General features: G+C 37.1%; 1 protein-coding gene across 1 annotated transcript in view; it reads right to left on the bottom strand.

The window, feature by feature from the left end:
* Positions 1-18,054, bottom strand: part of LOC121316436 (proto-oncogene tyrosine-protein kinase ROS-like) — a 57,815-nt gene that overhangs the window by 19,519 nt on the left and 20,242 nt on the right. The window contains exons 7-29 of the mRNA XM_041251506.1: positions 17,253-17,363; positions 16,463-16,632; positions 16,183-16,374; positions 15,633-15,733; positions 15,222-15,436; positions 14,878-15,044; positions 13,389-13,551; positions 9,553-9,809; positions 9,147-9,210; positions 8,613-8,815; positions 8,227-8,426; positions 7,643-7,944; positions 7,251-7,427; positions 6,653-6,867; positions 5,810-5,948; positions 5,492-5,724; positions 4,559-4,735; positions 3,644-3,818; positions 3,343-3,457; positions 2,668-2,867; positions 1,255-1,338; positions 921-1,056; positions 291-453 (exon numbers count right to left, since the gene is read on the bottom strand). Coding sequence (XP_041107440.1) covers positions 291-453; positions 921-1,056; positions 1,255-1,338; positions 2,668-2,867; positions 3,343-3,457; positions 3,644-3,818; positions 4,559-4,735; positions 5,492-5,724; positions 5,810-5,948; positions 6,653-6,867; positions 7,251-7,427; positions 7,643-7,944; positions 8,227-8,426; positions 8,613-8,815; positions 9,147-9,210; positions 9,553-9,809; positions 13,389-13,551; positions 14,878-15,044; positions 15,222-15,436; positions 15,633-15,733; positions 16,183-16,374; positions 16,463-16,632; positions 17,253-17,363 — 3,959 coding nt within the window. The remainder of the gene's footprint in view (positions 1-290; positions 454-920; positions 1,057-1,254; positions 1,339-2,667; positions 2,868-3,342; positions 3,458-3,643; positions 3,819-4,558; positions 4,736-5,491; positions 5,725-5,809; positions 5,949-6,652; positions 6,868-7,250; positions 7,428-7,642; positions 7,945-8,226; positions 8,427-8,612; positions 8,816-9,146; positions 9,211-9,552; positions 9,810-13,388; positions 13,552-14,877; positions 15,045-15,221; positions 15,437-15,632; positions 15,734-16,182; positions 16,375-16,462; positions 16,633-17,252; positions 17,364-18,054) is intronic.

Raw genomic sequence — 18,054 nt, 5'->3', positions numbered from 1 at the left:
CACAGTGTTTCACAACTCAGAACTGCATTTTTCAGAGCTTTTAATTCTTGACCGTGTGTAAAATGTTCATGCAATACATGTCTTACATAATTAACGTGAATTACTGTCATGCTTCTGTGTTGGTGTACAAATAAAGCTCTTCAGGAGTAGGCTTTATTGGCCAGACTGATGCACTGATGTCTTTGAACAGTGATCACACCCACCAGTTAAGAGAAAGTGATCAATAATTACAGCATTTTTTTTTCTACAAGACTGCAGACTGGTTAGTAGTTTAGTTTACACTTGTTTACCTTCACAGCTACTTTGGTTTCACCACTTCCTTTGCCCAAGATGTCAAGAGCAACCCCCTCGTAAACCTCACCGAATGCCCCACTCCCCAGGAGGCAGCACAGCCTCAGCCTCTCCCGTGGAAACCCTGGCAAACTGTTTCTTCCACTCTCAGTTGGAAGGAAGCTGCATTCAAAATGAAAATTACATAAACATACAGGGTGTCCGATATAAAAAAAAACAGCACAAATGATATACATTCTTCTGTAAAGCCTTCTCGTGCAATGTGAAGGACAATGGTGCAGGCTTCAGTCAGGCACAAAGTCAAAAGGTTGCCTGCAAGCTTTTTCACAGTACAGTAGAGCACCCAGACCTAAATACTGTCATTCAGTAGAGCCTGTTGGTGGTGGTTTTGTGGTCTGGACCCATGTCAACTGGGGGCTAAATAACCCTAATTTGAACTCAAGGCTCAAGAAGTGAAATGCAAGTAGATAGGTCTTTAATACACCTACAAAAATGTAAATAAAAACATCATACAAGAGAGTTCAACCTAACAAAGCTTCATAATGGAGGTGTGTTATACATTGATAGAAAGACTACATCTTAGATTAACTGTTGATGTATTTCTCCATGTGCACCAGATTATATCACACCTTATAGCATAGCAGGCATTAACCAGTCCAACTGATGAAGCCAGTCCTCTGATTTCAGCGAGTTCTGCATCCGGTTTAAAGTAAACCATCAATCTATTGGATGGGGACTGCTTTATTTTCCTTCTTCGATACCAGCCTAACAGAAGAAGTGTCACAGGACTTTAATACATTACTTAAGTATGTTACTTTAAGTAGACTCTTCTTATACATGCAGTGAAGAAAAAAAATATATATATATATATATAATTATTATTATTATTTTTTGTATACAGTATATAATCAGGTAATCCATCTGCAGCAAAATGTAAATGTGCAACCATTGAAAGCAGCCTACCAAAGCCAAATACACCCATCAGGACAATAAGCACTGCAATCACCACTGTCACAGCTATGAATGCTCCATTGCTAGGTGTATGACCTAAAATTAAACAAAAAGCAAAACAATTATATGTATAACATTGGAAAGAAGCTGCACTTTACCCTTTTTTGTCTTCTACCATAACAAAACAGGTGAACTACATTTATTTATTTATTTTTAAATGTAGTTGCCCGCCAATGGTTTTTACCCCGGTTTTCTCCCCAATTTGTAATGCCCCACTGCAACCTCCCGCGACTCTGGAAATGGAGGCTGAAACACACGTCCTCCAAAACGTGTTCCTTCCAATCGTCATTTTTTGCACTGCGGATCCACAGACAAGCTGCCAGGACAACACATATCTGAATGGCTCCACTGCAGACCCACAGGTGCCCTATTAGACACAAGGGTCGCTGGTGCGAGGTAAATCATTGATTCCCCTGCCCACCTAAGCCCTCCCTACCCGGGCGGTGCTCAGCCAATTGTGCGCCGCCCCCTAGGAACCCCCAGTTACAGTCTGCAATGACATAACCTGGATTTGAACAAGCGATCTCGAGGCTATAGGGCACATCCTGCAAACCAGACATAGCGCATTTAATGGATACGCCACACGGGAGCCCTTGAACTACATTTATGAACTTATAAGATAGTCCTTCATATTGCCCTGCTAGAGTACTCAAAAACGACATGGATTGGTTGACCAGGGTCTTTGATCTATTTCAATCAATAGCAACACCCTTGTTGGAAGACAGTGTTTTTGGTGTGCTATATCCCTGGACAGGACTAATTCTGTGACCTCCTGCAGATCCCTAGTAGGAGTGCCATCCTCCAAGCCATCCTATTGCAAACAATTTCTTTCACAACAGAACCTGAAACCACTGTGAGTCTTCAGGTGAAATTTCTGCATCAGGCCAAGATTACCACGTTCTGTCCTTTGTTGGGTTTCGTTTTATAGCCTTCAAAAATCTAACCAATTTAACCATTATAATATATTTGTAATGTTAGCAAGAAATCTGAAAACCCATAAAATAATATACTACAATTAATAAGCCACTTCATTATGGCCTCTATAGAAAACGCCTGAATATACAATCAATTAGACTTAGATTGTACACTTACTACTGTAGTAAGACCAAGTATAATTGGTTTGGATATATTTTAAATAGGTTTAAAACTCTAAATGTAGTCAAAAAGCTGAATGTAAAAAAACCTGGAGCACCCTGAGTTCATGCTTTTCCTGAGACTCCTTCATTTGTATAAGACATCCTTTTCTAAGTTCATGATGTGATACTACATTTAAAGCAGAATGGCTTTCTTGGCTTTGTTCTCCTGTGAAGTGTTAACCTTGAGCACTGAATTGCACTAGACTATACTATTCATGTTTTGCCTTACCATTCAACATTATACTCCTGCTGACATCACTGTACTCCCCAAGTCCCACTAAATTTGCTGCTGCTGCTCGGAACTGAAATGTCCCCAGGAGGTTTCTGACCTTCCAGGTGCAAAAACTGGAGCTGCACGAGTCATTGTGCACAACCTCCCAGGTCACGCTGCCACTCTGGTTCAGTAAAAGACTTTCTGTTTGCAATTTCCTGCAACACAAGGCAAAAAAAAAAAAAAAAAAAAAATTATCAGCCCTCCCTGCTCCGCGCAATTCTGTGTTCAAATATTGCAAAATGTACTTAAAAAAAAAAAAAAAAAGCTATCTTCAAAATATCTGCAGTTACTCGGTAAGATTGTATTAAAAATTTAGAGAGAATGAATGGAAAGGTGTCCAGTGCTTATCGGTTCAAATTGTGTGATGATTTTCCAAAGTAGGCTGTGGAGATCATTTGATCCAAATTGAAAACTGTGCCATTTAGCTTGTGATGTGAACAAAAAGACACAAATGGAAGTCATATTACATGTTAAATGTTTTGATATCACACTCACACAGTTTTAAAAGCTGTATCAATATGTTGAAGTAGTTTAATAGGGTTCAGAGACAAGTTAAGTCTTTTGATGTTTCAGTTAGCTTCAATAGCCCAAGGGATAATAACAATACTTAAGATTACATATGTAATGTACCTGCTCTCCAGTATGTAATAGATGATGTTGCATCCATTGTCTGCAGCCTTATCCCATCCTATCATCGTCTCATCCATCCAGAGACTGGGGGCTCCAGGCTTCCCGGGAACGCCAGCTGTCACAGATTATAAATTATGTGGAATTGTTATTTTTGTGTTACAACACTGGCAAAATAATTATCCCAAATGTTTGTCTACTTCAATTTCTTATTGTTTTACGCCAGAATATATTATGGAGCGTCCAAGAGCCAATAGGGACACACACATAGGTATATTTTAAAAGGCTGTCGTTCATTTCTTACCAGTTGTTGTGAAATCTTTTGCTGGTGAAAATCCAACTCCATCAGTTTTATAAGTCACTTTAACACGTACATAGTAAATCCTGTTTGGATCAAGTCCAAACAGTTCACAGATGTTACTGGATCCATTATTACAATCGGTTGTTTTTGGCTGAAACCACTTGCTCTTTGACGGTATCTGAAAAATTGTTTAAAAAAAAAAAAAAAAAAAAAAGCTGACAGTCAACAAAACTAACAGTGCTGTGTTTAGGAAGGATTGTGAAGTTGCTACTTCCCTTAAGGTGTTTTGAAATAGGAATCTTCTGTGCCATTTAAAAATCGGCCAAGATTGTGTCTTTGTGTTCTTAACTTTGTTTCTCTAAAGACTTAAATGAGATTTGGCGTCAAATTAACTGAGCGGTCCTGTTTATTATGTATAGATTGGAGATGAAGAGTATGAAGTTCTACACCCATTTTTAATGGATGGGCCTCAATTTATTTATTTATTTTTTTATTTAGTTGTTGCCAGTGATTTTTACCCCATTTCTCTCCACAATTTAAAATTGCCAGTTGTGTTAATATTAATCCCGGTTCACTGCTGCAACCACCTGGCAACTTGGGAAACAATGGCTGACACACACGTCTTCCAAAATATGTCCCTGCCAAGGGTACTGTGGATCCACAGCGAAGCCATTTGACCTACAGTGGGTCCGCAGCCGATAGGGCACATCCTGCACTCCACCTGGAGCGCTTTTACTGGATGCGCCACTCAGGAGCTCCCCCATGTGTGTCAATTTGAACCAGGAACACAACGCTACTTATTTTCAGCTGTCAGCTACAACGTCATCAAAAGGACAATACATTTTCAACAGCCTCCCCCCATGTCAATGTACTGTATTAAGAGCTTCAGTTTCCATTGCGGCTGCTCTATTACTGTACCTCACTCAGTTCAAACGTGAAGCTCCTTGTGTTGTTGTCAATGGGGGCTCTCCACTCCAGTTTTACACTGGTGTTCCTGGGTATGATATTGTATGGTTCCAAAGGAGACTGAAAGGTTGTAGCAAGGACAGGAACACTAGCAGTAAACCAGTCCTCATCAGGGTGAAAAGACAGAACCTTTATTTGACGAAACAATTGTCATACATATTTCAGTAAAGAAAGTACATATTAAAAAGCACAAAACATAAAAAACAAACTTCCAACACACAAGCATAAATCTGAACGAAAAGCTATAAGAAACACATAAGCCAGAAGTTTAATTTGTCCTCACTTTTCAATAACCTTTCATTACCAAGACGAAGGAAAGCCCTTCAAGGATTTGAAAATATAACCTTAAAGGGTTATCGTGTGTGTGTGTGTGTGTGTGTGTGTGTTATTTTGTGACATGCAGGATTAATTTACCAAGAGATAAGTTGCTTGATTTGCTACCAGTTGCATATCTCTAATGAAGTACTTTATACTAACAGGCAGGAGCTTTATCCAGTTTGAGCCACCACATCCTAAAAGCAGCCTGAGGCAAATATTTCCCATCCCATTAACACTCCCTTGAGAAAAATTAAAACAGAGCAGCTAGATGCATTGCTTTCAAAAACACAGACATGTCTTTGTACTGCTCACTAGAGATGGGCTGGAGGGTAAATCTACATTCAGTGAATCAATCTGCTAGGTAAAATATCTAGCTACTGTATTTCCATTACCCTCAACAGTACAAGTGTTCAACAGGATATTTTATAATCACATTTTTAAGTTATATTGTGGAACTTTTTAGACAAAAGACACATATTTGGCTGCAGGTAACATACTGTACACCCAGTTTATATTTATCAAGTCATGTGCGAAGGCCAAGTTTAATGTAAATGTATATTTCCTTACCACAAAATTATTAGATGTTCCGCCTTTGAGAGAACTGACTGACCAGGCTAGCCTCTGTTGCGGAAATTCAGTTTTCATCAGTGGTGTTGGAGGATAATGCTCCAGTATGTTAATAATGACTTGATATCTAATCTTCTCAACAGGACCATTGGGTTGAGAAGGTTCAGTCCATGATATATTGACAGCAGTGTCCGAAAACACAGAGATGGTAAAGTTTGCAACACTCTCAGGTGCTGGAAAAAATAAATAATTAATTCTTACCTATCCAAGATAATTAACTTTGACAGTTAAAAAACAATATAAAAATAAGTATCTTACTTCCATATAGTGTTTTACCAACATCAGCTTCTCCAAGGAATTCTGGAAAGCCACCGTAGTAATTCTTCACAGCTGTTTGTATCACATAGAATGAGTAAGGCTGGAGCCCTTTAAGATGGACAATAGTTTGGTGGAACTCCTGTTTAAAAAGCAAGATGCAATGTGCAGTGTCCCAAACAATTATTCATTTAGCCACCCTGACTGGTTTGTGAGGCTTGGGGATTCAACTGAAATAAAACTGGATTTGTTGTGAGATTAGATTTTACAGATGAAAATGTATATATTATTGTGAGAAATGTCTATGGAGCAATATGCTTAAAGAATATCAAATTAAAAATACACCTTATGTGACCCTCTGGTCAATGTGTAAGTTTTAATATTAAGGTCTATTTTTTTTTGTTTAATATATTATATATTGTTATATTATGTAGTGCATTTAATGGGATTTTTAATTAAATACCTTCAATTGATCAGAAGTGACAGAATCCAAAACATTTAACATAGCAGGGTCTAAGCACAGATGCATTTAAAATTCACAGATTGAGCAAAATTGTGATTTCTTAAACGTGACAAGATTTCAAATTTGGAATTAAAAAATAATTTGTTAAAAATCACGCTAAACTCTTTCACAAAAACATACCCCACAAATGCTCAATTCAAATGCTCAGTCAACAGTTCAGCCAATGTAATTAGATCTGTCCTTACTAGGAAATACTATGAAATAGGAGAGGGTCATCTCACACAACCTTGCTTTTTCACTGTAGTTAACAGGCTAGGCGCATAGGGATTAGCGAGCAAGTGTGAAGAGTAATGGAAACCAAAGCAATCAATTAACAACATTACCAGCACTGTGCACTGCAGTCCCTGGGAGCAGCTGAATGAGCTGTTGCCATCCTTCAGATTCCCATAGTGCAACAGGTAGGTCGGTGTTGGAACAGAGACACCCTGACAGTGAAGCTGAGGTCTGCATGGAGGCAACTCAAGAGAAAAACTGCTGTTTGTAGCATTCAGTATTCTGGGTTTTTCTGTGTATGCAGCTGGTATCAGACAATTCTTATCTGCAAATAACATATATATATATATATATATATATTAACAGCAGAAGAAGAGATTTGTTTTCATGAAAAACATGTTCTTCTAATTTACCAAATACTGCACACTAAACTATAAAAGCAAAACTACATCACACATCTTTGTTGTGGTACTTTAGAGCAATTAAAGGAACAAGTCATGGTTCAATTTGAGTTTTTTTCAAAACAAACAAAATGTTTGACATTTTAACTGCAATTGGGTCGGATCACAGACCAATTTAGCAATCATACATTGTCTTTATCATGGACATACTGATTTCTATTGGCAAGAAAAGGCAGTGTGAAGACCTGTCTACATGCACTCCATGCATCCTGTAGTTGTTACTGCTTAAATGCCAGTATACTGTTACCTGGGAGAGGCTGCAGGAGTGGGCTGTACGCAGAAACAGAAACAGGTTTTGCCACAGTAAATAAGGCCATCTGGTTTTCATTTTCTTTTTCTGCTTGATAGATTGTCACATTTTCTTCAATAGAGGTAGTCCAATAAATAAACTGCTTATCAACCGTTACTCTGCCAAGGATTTCACCTGTCGAATAGAAACACATTATACAGACGTGGGGCGCGAGATTTGGCAAAAAAAGTGAAGTGCCTAAAAATGAGTAAATGCAGATTCTTGTGTTCTTTTTAAAGTTTAATAAAACAGACAGGAGTGTTTTTCAAATGTACTACATTCCACTGGCTAAGTGGCTACCCATATAATATATAGTATTGGTAATAATAACAGATACATCTGCAACTTACCCAACTGCAAAGGGACTCTAATAACTCTTTTGCACGAACAACCTTCCAGGTCTGTCATCCAGATTTCACCCGTTTGAGTAGTGAAAACGATGGTGTCACTTTGTAGACCTGTTGTATCTAAAGCCATTGCTGCACCCAACTCAGTTTTGGTCTCTGTACAGTTGCACTCATTTCTGTTGCTTGACAAACGTGTACCATTACTTTCCACCTGACTTTTAAAAACATGATGCACAGTTTTGTTGGCGAAATCGTAGTAAACCATTCTGGTGTCTGCAGCAGACCTTTCAATCCAATAAAGACGACTAAGGGAAATAGTAAGTAAATAAATCAATAAATAAATAGATAAATGCAATTTGTAAAAAATGTAATGAAAAAATCTGATTGTGAAATGACACTCTAATGAATAATGAGGTCTGTATCTAGATCAATCTATCCAAGACATCTGTAGCTAGTTAGAACAACCTGAATGGTATATCAGCCCATGTATGTTAGTATTTAATTTCAAGACACTGGCACCACCAGCACTACCTTAAATCAACACAGGCACAATAACAACTGCAGCTACCTGCATACCATTTACATACCTCAGCAAGGGATACACAGCAAGTGCCAATACAGCACTGCTTGGGTTGACAACTTTTTTCAGCATGATAGTTTTCAGCTCCAGATCAATTTCAAACAGCAGAGTTGTATTCATTGTTGTGTCCTGTGCAATAAATATACGCCTTCCAATCCAGTCTACGGTCATACATGTTGTTTTAACGAGCTGGCTATCTTTCAGGACCTTCCCACACACACAAGAGAATTAAAAGCAAAAATACATTACAAATAGCCTGCAGATTAAAAGGTTAGGAATGATTAAAAAAAAAAAAACATTAGTAACCTTGAGTGACAACTTATACTGACAAAGTGTACGCCTTGCTATTGTTAACTGTATTGTCTCAAGACAACCAAATGCAAAAAGCAGTACCTGGGACTTTGAGCCATCAATTATTTTTGTAGCAAAAAGTGTGTCGTGTTGTATATAGTACAGCATACCACTGTCAGCTGTATAGGCCATTAGTGCTGTGTTTACCCTGGCTGGAACATTCTGGACAGTCTTATTGAGGTCAACATCAAACAGCGAAATAAAGTGCTCTGTCGCAATCACAATCCTTGGCACAGGTATGAGGACTAAGCAAAAACAAAGAAAACGACAAAGTCATTTTAACGATATTTCAAAATTGATGCTCAAATAATACTGAATTCAAAAGCAAGCAAATTAGTAAGCATTACAAAAGCTTTGAAGGAAAAGTAGGGATCCAGCCACTATAAGTTTGTCATCAGTGTTTTACACTGCTGGTCTTCAATTGATTGATAATAGCATTGCCCAAAACAAGTCCTGCGACTTCATTCACATGCTGTAAACAACCCCAAATCAACAATGACAACATTTACAAGACCTTTTTGAAAAGGGTAAGCATCTCTCATTGGCAATACAAAGTAATTGTGAAGGAATGCCTACCTGAAGTGTTAGCTTGAGATGTGCTTGACATCTCTCCTGGACCAACCGAGGTAAAGGCTTCAACCTGGACAATTGAAAAGCCCAGTAGGTTACAGTCGTTCTTTTTTTTTTCCTGGGTGCCTACTGGATGAAGGCCCTACCCACTACAGACAGTGTTTTGGGTTTCTATATCTTTTTCCCTTTAACATTCTTAATGTGATGGTTCCGAAAGTAAACTGTGCTTATTGTGCAGCCTCTGTGTTAAATATTCAAATGAACAAGCTTTTTTGAAGGAATAATAATCTATATAAGAATTTTAAAAGGCTTTTAAAAAGACAAAACTGAATGGTGACACTAGTTAGAGAACCTGTTGCTTCTACAGAAATACAGCTAATAAAATTCAATAAAATACAGAAGCCTTCTATACCTGAAACAGAACCATGAAACCATGTGGCACACTATTGAGTTTATATGATGTTATTGAGGTATTAACTGATTTCCATTGCATGTGTGTTCTGTTGGCATTACTGTTGTTCCATACAGAATAGTGAACACTGTATTTCACAATAACACCGTTTTCATATTCAGGAACATCCCATCGAAATTCCACTTGAACAACCTTGGCATCCCCAAAACTATCATGAGAAGATACAAATATTCTGGGCCTTCTGGGGGCTGATGTCACTGTGCATAAACAAACAGGAAAGGAACTTTAAAAGAGCATACTATCAAAGATACAAGAGATATGATTATGAAATGGAAAATACTCGAATCAGGTATTAAGACAGATAGAATATCAAGTCATTGTGGCTACATGACAGCCTATCTTTGACTTACAAGGACTAATTAAAACTAATTTAAAAAATGTAACAATGATCCAAATTCATAACATGCTTTAAGTACTAGATTTTGAACAGCGGTGCTAATTAGATGTTTATGATTCATTACCACAGGTCTAAAAGATGTCACATGATTGCATTGTAAAATAGGATGACACATTTACTCTTAGGTGTTGATAGGCACCGCATCGAAGAAACTTAGTTTTTAAAACAAAGTGGAGCTATAATGTGTCATGTGTCTGGTCAGTGTGTATGCAGCTATGTCTGGTATTAATTCAACTCTCTTAAGAGTAATGCATTTAGTAGCTATGCACCAACCTCCTCCTACAACTAGGGTTGTTGTATTAGTTGTGCACCGTATAAAAAAGCTGATTTTGCCAGTGCTTGCTGGTCTATTAACCAGTTTTAAATTTAAAGCGTTTTAGTTTCGGCTTTATTGTTAAAGTTTTCACACATGCAATACTGTCCTACGTGATATTGTCATCATTCCACTGTGTTATGTTAATGAACCATAGCTAAGTTTTAAAACTGTTAGTTAGCAAATGACTATCGTCCAAGTGTTCTGCAGTTAGTAATCCTTTCCAATTACTGATATCTGAAAATTGAAGGGCCATATAAGAATGATAAATATTGTAACTCATTTTTAGAAGGCCTTTGTTGTACTCGAAGTTGCTGCAGTGACATTGCTGATGCTTTAACTAGTTACTGTAAATTAGATACTCTTTTGGCAGACAAGTTTCATTAAGTAAACATGTATTTGAATGTTTTTTAAATTAAAATTAGGAATACAAAACTGACTTTTCTTTGTGAACTTGCTCAGTGATACAGTGGCTTGCGAAAGTATTGACCCCCCTTGGCATTTTTCCTATTTTGTTGCCTTACAACCTGGAATTAAAATGGATTTTTATTTGGATTTCATGTAATGGACATACACAAAATAGTCCAAATTGGTGAAATGAAATGAAAAAAATAACTTGTTTAAAAGAATTCTGAAAAAATAAATAACCGAAAAGTGGTGCGTACATATGTATTCACCCCCTTTGCTATTAAGCCTCTAAATAAGATCTGGTGCAACCAATTACCTTCAGAAGTAACATAATTAGTTAAATAAAGTCCATCTGTGTGCAATCTAAGTGTCACATGATCTGTCACATGATCTCAGTATATATACACCTGTTCTGAAAGACCCCAGAGTCTGCAACACCACTAAGCAAGGGGCACCACCAAGCAAGCGGCACCATGAAGACCAAGGAGCTCTCCAAACAGGTCAGGAACAAAGTTGTGGAGAAGTACAGATCAGGGTTGGGTTATAAAAAAATATCCGAAACTTTGAACATCCCATGGAGCACCATTAAAGCCATTATTAAAAAATGTAAAGAATATGGCACCACAACAAACCTGGCAAGAGAGGGCCGTCCACCAAAACTCACAGATCAGGCAAGGAGGGCATTAATCACAGAGGCAACAAAGAGACCAAAGATAACCCTGAAGGAGCTGCAGAGCTCCACAACGGAAATTGGAGTATCTGTCCATAGGACCACTTTAAGCCGTACACTCCACAGAGCTGGGCTTTACGGAAGAGTGGCCAGAAAAAAGCCATTGCTTAAAGAAAAAAATAAGCAAACACGTTTGGTGTTCACAAAAAGGCATGTGGGAGATTCCCCAAACATATAGAAGAAGGTACTCTGGTCAGATGAGACTAAAATTGAGCTTTTTGGCCATCAAGGAAAACGCTATGTCTGGCGCAAACCCAACACCTCTCATCACCCCGAGAAAACCATCCCCACAGTGAAGCATGGTGGTGGCAGCATCATGCTGTGGGGATGTTTTTCATCGGCAGGGACTGGGAAACTGGTCAGAATTGAAGGAATGATGGATGGCGCTAAATACAGGGAAATTCTTGAGGGAAACCTGTTTTAGTCTTCCAGAGATTTGAGACTGGGACGGAGGTTCACCTTCCAGCAGGACAATGACCCTAAGCATACTGCTAAAGCAACACTCGAGTGGTTTAAGGGGAAACATTTAAATGTCTTGGAATGGCCTAGTCAAAGCCCAGACCTCAATCCAATTGAGAATCTGTGGTATGACTTAAAGATTGCTGTACACCATCGGAACCCATCCAACTTGAAGGAGCTGGAGCAGTTTTGCTTTGAAGAATGGACAAAAATCCCAGTGGCTAGATGTGCCAAGCTTATAGATACATACCCCAAGAGACTTGCAGCTGTAATTGCTGCAAAAGGTGGCTCTGCAAAGTATTGACTTTGGGGGGGTGAATAGTTATGCATGCTCAATTTTTCTGTTTTTTGTCGTATTTCTTGTTTGTTTCACAATAAAAAATATTTTGCATCTTCAAAGTGGTAGGCATGTTGTGTAAATCAAATGATACAAACCCCCCAAAAATCTATTTTAATTCCAGGTGGTAAGGCAACAAAATAGGAAAAATGCCAAGGGGGGTCAATACTTTTGCAAGCCACTGTAAATGCCAATTCAAAAACTGTCAAAATCTATCAAGGTAGCAAATCTGCAAATGTAATACCAGCAAAATTTTCAGTTATACAGTACATTAGCACTGATATGTTCATTCTACTGTGCCCCTAGCATTTGGATAATGCTTTATATTACACTGATCTGCGTGTGATTAAATACATAACCTTTACAGTAAAATATGGGATACTTACGATATGTAATGGCAATTAAACCACATATATGCCTATGCATGCGTGTATATATAAACACTGCATATTTTGCGGTAACCATTAATAACATTAAAAAACCTGAACCAAATTTGAGTAGGCCCTACACTTTGACTAATTTTGTGTCTTTTTACCACACAACCAACAGTGTCATAGTTTTTAACGTCTATTAATAACGTTTGTTAATATTTATTATGAGGTGGGGGGATGGCGAAATTGTCATGCAACGGCTGTAAAATAATCTGTCACAAACGGAAAAAATTATTTGTAAAAAAAAAAAAAAAAGTTTACTGCTATGGGGGGGCACATTAAACAATATATGTTATATATATATAGTAGTGTGTGTGTGTGTGTGTGTGTGTGTGTGTGTGGATATGGTTAAATTAACAATATTTCAATAAAATTCCACAAGCTGTGCAGCTTTTTAACACCGAAACATCTTTCTGCAGTTGCAACTAACAGGTAGCGAGGCCAAAAGTACCAGTAGGTCGAATACATCAGGATGCAGAAGTCCCAGGTCGTGTTCTTTACAGACCTGCATGAGTGCTGGCAAAGACACTGCACTGTCCCATTCCCGAGCGTTAAAATAGGCTCAGTGTGGTGTACTAATAAATCATTCTGCATTTCAGGAACTCTGCATTGAAATTCTTGAACTGAGAATTATGTCCGGGTTTGGTCTGCGGAAAAGGTGGCAACCCTATTTACAACAGATATTTTAACAATCGTCTTACCTCCCGTTGGTGTCTGTAATATTGTCATTGTTGTCTGGCCTTTTCCCCAGTAGGTATATGGTGTAATACTTATATCAAATTTGGTGTGAGGTTGCAAACCATTAACTTCAAATGCTGGTGTTGACAACTCATTAGGAGGCAGACAATGCTTGTTTGAACGATTCTAGAGATTATAAATAAAGGATAAGTTAAATGTACTGATACAGTGAAGAATAATTATGTTATGTAAATGTTAGTACAAGTGAAAACTGTTAATCAAAGCATACATTGTCAAATCTGTCCTGGACACAACACTGGGAAGCAAAGGTCACCATAATAAAATTTTAATTTAATAAAATCCAAAACGCATTATCACACTTTCCAGAAAAACTGGACTACAGTCAGCAATCAATATCTGACCTACAGAATTTTTACTTCAATGATGGTTAAACGAGTGTGAAGCATATCTGATTATTTCATTTGGGCCCGTTCCAACCCTTGTCCATTTTTTTCAGGGAACACAAAAAGATACAATGTCAAATATACATAGCTGAAAGGACTGTGTTTTAAATTAAGTAGGATTCCATTTAGATGTACTGTAGTTGGTTTTGTTGGTGCATTACTATATTTTCAAGCAGTATTTTAATTCAGAACGATATGATTCTGAAATATATTACTTACCATGAGAGACGACTGTGGACTGTAAACTAAATCAAAAAGTTTCCCATGCACAGAACTGTGTAAAACGTAACTGTGTAAAAGGCAATGCACATAAAAAAACAAGTTTCCAGAATTAAAGCAATATTCAAAGTCAGTGTTCAAAATTGCAGAATACAGTGCTTGATAAGGCCCTAATGTCACAGTTCACTTGCAAATGAAAATGCACAAAAGCAACTAAAGATTATAGCTTTAAAAAATTAAATAAATAAATAGATCACAGTATCTAAAACCGTTTAATGATTAACTGTTTTATATTACTGTAGCTTGTCTCGTTAACTTTGTTTTTTGCTGCATTTCTGTCAGGTGAAATCGCAGGAAGCACTGTGTAACGGCACAATAAAGACTTTGATTTGGCATGTGAGAAAAAAAGAAAATAAACGGGCTGCGACGGATAATCAGATATATCGTAACATCGAAGAGAAGGGCTTGTGTGACGGAATCGGAAATCGTGTGCGACGGTAAACCGGTTTATATATATATATATATATATATATATATATATATATATATATATATATATATATATATATATATAAATAATAAAAGGACGGTAAAACGCAATTGACGTGTATCTGAGTGCTGACTGTACTTATCTAAAACAAAGAAGAAATTTCAACTTATCTTTTAACGGGTCTAAAAGGAGGACACCTCCCACACAAATTTATATCAATTGAGCTGCTTTTTAGCAGAACGTGATATTCAACCTGTACTGATTCCAATATAGTATGCACTTGTTACTTATTGTAATTTTCATTTCACACATTTGCAGTATCAATGAAGTAATGTGTACCTCATGCAGCTGCAGAGTTTCAGATTCCACGCAATAGAAGACAGTGCCATATTCAACATTCCTGGAAGCATTCCAGACTACCCTTGCGATAGAATAATTCCCTTCAATCCTAATGGATGAGATTGGTACTGATTGTGGAATTACAATAGGAGTGGAGACATATCCATCTGCAACAGGATTAAAACATGTAAAATATTCAATAGAATTCCAGTATCACAATGCAGTTTCAACAAACAAACATCACAAGGGTTGGGATTACTGCCATGATACTACCCCCCCACCTCCGTAGTTTTTATCCCTCAGATTTAAAGATAAATTGAAGTGAACTGCATGCAAACAAGTACCTGGGAGAGGTTTCATTGACACGTGAACAAGTGTGAATGCTCTCAGTTGAGTGGCTGTAAAAAGAGGCACACTACTGCTCTGGTTTACCTCCTGGACAGTAAGAGTGTTGTTTCCATCCAACCAGAACAACCGCCCACTATAGAATTGTAAACCATGACGGGATATTCGCAGAGAACTCCATGCTGCAAACTCTGTAATACTGGTGTCCACAAACCTGTTGATATTGAGAAATGAATTGTACTGTATTTCAGTATGTTTTCAAATAATGGTTTCATTAGACCTCATACTAGGGTTGTCACCTTTACCGTTTAGACAGTTTTAGTTTGTTCTTGTCGTAGGTAGATATGTGGGATGTTTAAACATATAATAATTCAAAATAACCATTTTAAACAACATTTAAAGATTCTCACCCCTCTCTCAGGAGATTGACTCTGTACAAGTGTAAATACATGCCATCCTGCACTAACCAGTACAAGTGGCCTAGATTCAGGTCTGATGCAAGAGCAAATACCTAAAATAAGACAGAAAAAAGCATTATAAAATACAAGGGCTGGGGAGTCACAACAAGAATAAGCACTAGCCTATCAACTCCGGAGGCCTGGATTAAAACAAATCTTAGGCCTCAGTTCAACGCAGAACTATGAAACAAAAGCAATATCAAAAGAAGCTTTGTATTGTAACTTCAAAGTCAGCTTTTCAGTTTTGTTTTTCTTGACGACTTTTGTTTTGTATTTTTAAATTAGGCCTCACTCGTCAGATACTTAAGTAAGTTTTATTTTAGGTTACTATTATAGTGTGTTCTGCTGGGAAAACCAAATTCTTCAAGTGATCTGCACCATAGTGGTAAATCACAAAAAAACTTTTCACTGATGTAGCCATGAATATACTGAGTTCACAAACATTGTAGAAATAATTACTAGTGTTCATGAAGAAAACAAAAATGCTTATTTCAGGGTTTACCTGTTTATTGGAAAAAAGATGGTGTTCTTGGAAGACTTGGTGCTTTTCACCATTCAGTCTTGCACATTCCACAGTAAGGGAGGTAGTCCAGTATAAAAACGCATTAACAGAATCAACAACAAAATCTATCACCAGATGTCTGACTTGAGCAACCACTTCTGTTTGCATGGAGGTTAGTGCGGTTCTGTAGATCTTAAAAAAAAAAAAATATATATATATATCTCAAAAGTCACATTTTTAAAAAAAATCTACATTAATTAATCTGCAAGTTTCTACATACCGTTTTTGATGCAAGGCCTGCCCAATACAAATGTTGTCCCAACCAATCAAAAGCCAAAGAGCCGGCTTGAAGTATACCAGATACCAGAACAACATTAGAGTCTGGTGGCATCATATGGACATGTCCTGCTAAGTCACTCCAGAAGATGGTGCTATTGTACCAGTCAATATCTTCAAAAGACATCACAGGTATTTGTTAGCTATACTGTCCTTTACCAAGGTTTGATCAGTTAATTGTGGTCCAGAATTAAACATGCAAAAGAGACATTATTCAGGCTGATCATGTATGACTTTGACTTGTAGTTATATATTATAAATATATATATATATATATATATATATATATATATATATATATATATATATATATATATAGAGAGAGAGAGAGAGAGAGAGAGAGAGAGAGAGAGAGAGAGAGAGAGAGAGAGAGAGAGAGAGATACACACACACTACAGACACAGTTACTTTATCAGTTCAATTTTGTAATACATTAGAATAACATTATCTGATGTGTTTTGTCAGTATGGTTACATAAAAAAATTGACAATAAAAAATGTACATTAAAACCCAAGTGAATTGAGGTTCTAGGCAGAACTGGCTTTCTTGTTGGAATGTATGGCAGTCAGCTCAGACCCAAGTAAGAGCAGCCCTGCTTTCTTATTGGAATGTGTGGCAGTCAGCTCAGACCCAAGTAAGAGCAGCCCTGCTTTCTTATTGGAATGTGTGGCAGTTAGCTCAGACCCAAGTAAGAGCAGCCCTGCTTTCTTGTTTGCTTATTCTCAATTACTTACGTGTTGCTTGTTTTATATCAGGATAGATTAAAATTCCAGGATCAAATTTTTCAACTTGGTGTTTCCAAATGCCGTCCTTCCCTGCAGCGAGTATGTATGGACTTTCCTTCACTGTCAAAACAATAGTATCTGCCTTCACTAGTAGACACTACTCAAGTGCATCTTTCCATGTTAAGAACTGGAAACGCTGATCGTTCCAGTTGTAGAAATATCTATCTCAAGGCTACCACAAAAAAAGTACGCTTTACAGCTATGGCCAAAAGTTTTGTATCACCTCCATAGAATTAACTCATTTTGCTTCATGAACTCAAATGAAACCTGCTGAATAATGTTACGTTAACATATTGAATTACATACCGTTTTGTGGTTTTCCACATACTTAAAGAAAAACTGACAAAAATTGAAAAGTGTGACATTTTAAAATCTAACCTGAAATACTGTACTACTATTATGGCTTCCGGTAGACACTTCTGATATCATTTTGTAGTTTCTTTGATTACTTGATGTTAAATAAAGATTTAAATTATGCTCATATAGTTTTTTATTATTATTATTATTATTATTATTATTATTATTATTATTATTATTATTATTATTATTATTATGTCTCAATCTTAAAATTCTGTACATTGGCTTTTCAATTGTAGTTTCCCCATTATAAAGGTTTAGTGTAAAGCATGGTCAGGGCCAAAGTATAATTCAATTCCAGTTGTAATTCCATCCTCAGCTTTAATCACTTAGACATTCTTTCTACAGAGAAACAGTATGACCATGTATAGTATATAAAATACAACTCTTTACA

This window comes from Polyodon spathula, chromosome 5, assembly GCF_017654505.1.
Source record: "Polyodon spathula isolate WHYD16114869_AA chromosome 5, ASM1765450v1, whole genome shotgun sequence".
NCBI lineage: Eukaryota > Metazoa > Chordata > Actinopteri > Acipenseriformes > Polyodontidae > Polyodon > Polyodon spathula.
The sequence above is the reverse complement of the archived record's forward strand: the minus strand, read 5'-3'. Positions and strand labels throughout refer to the sequence as shown.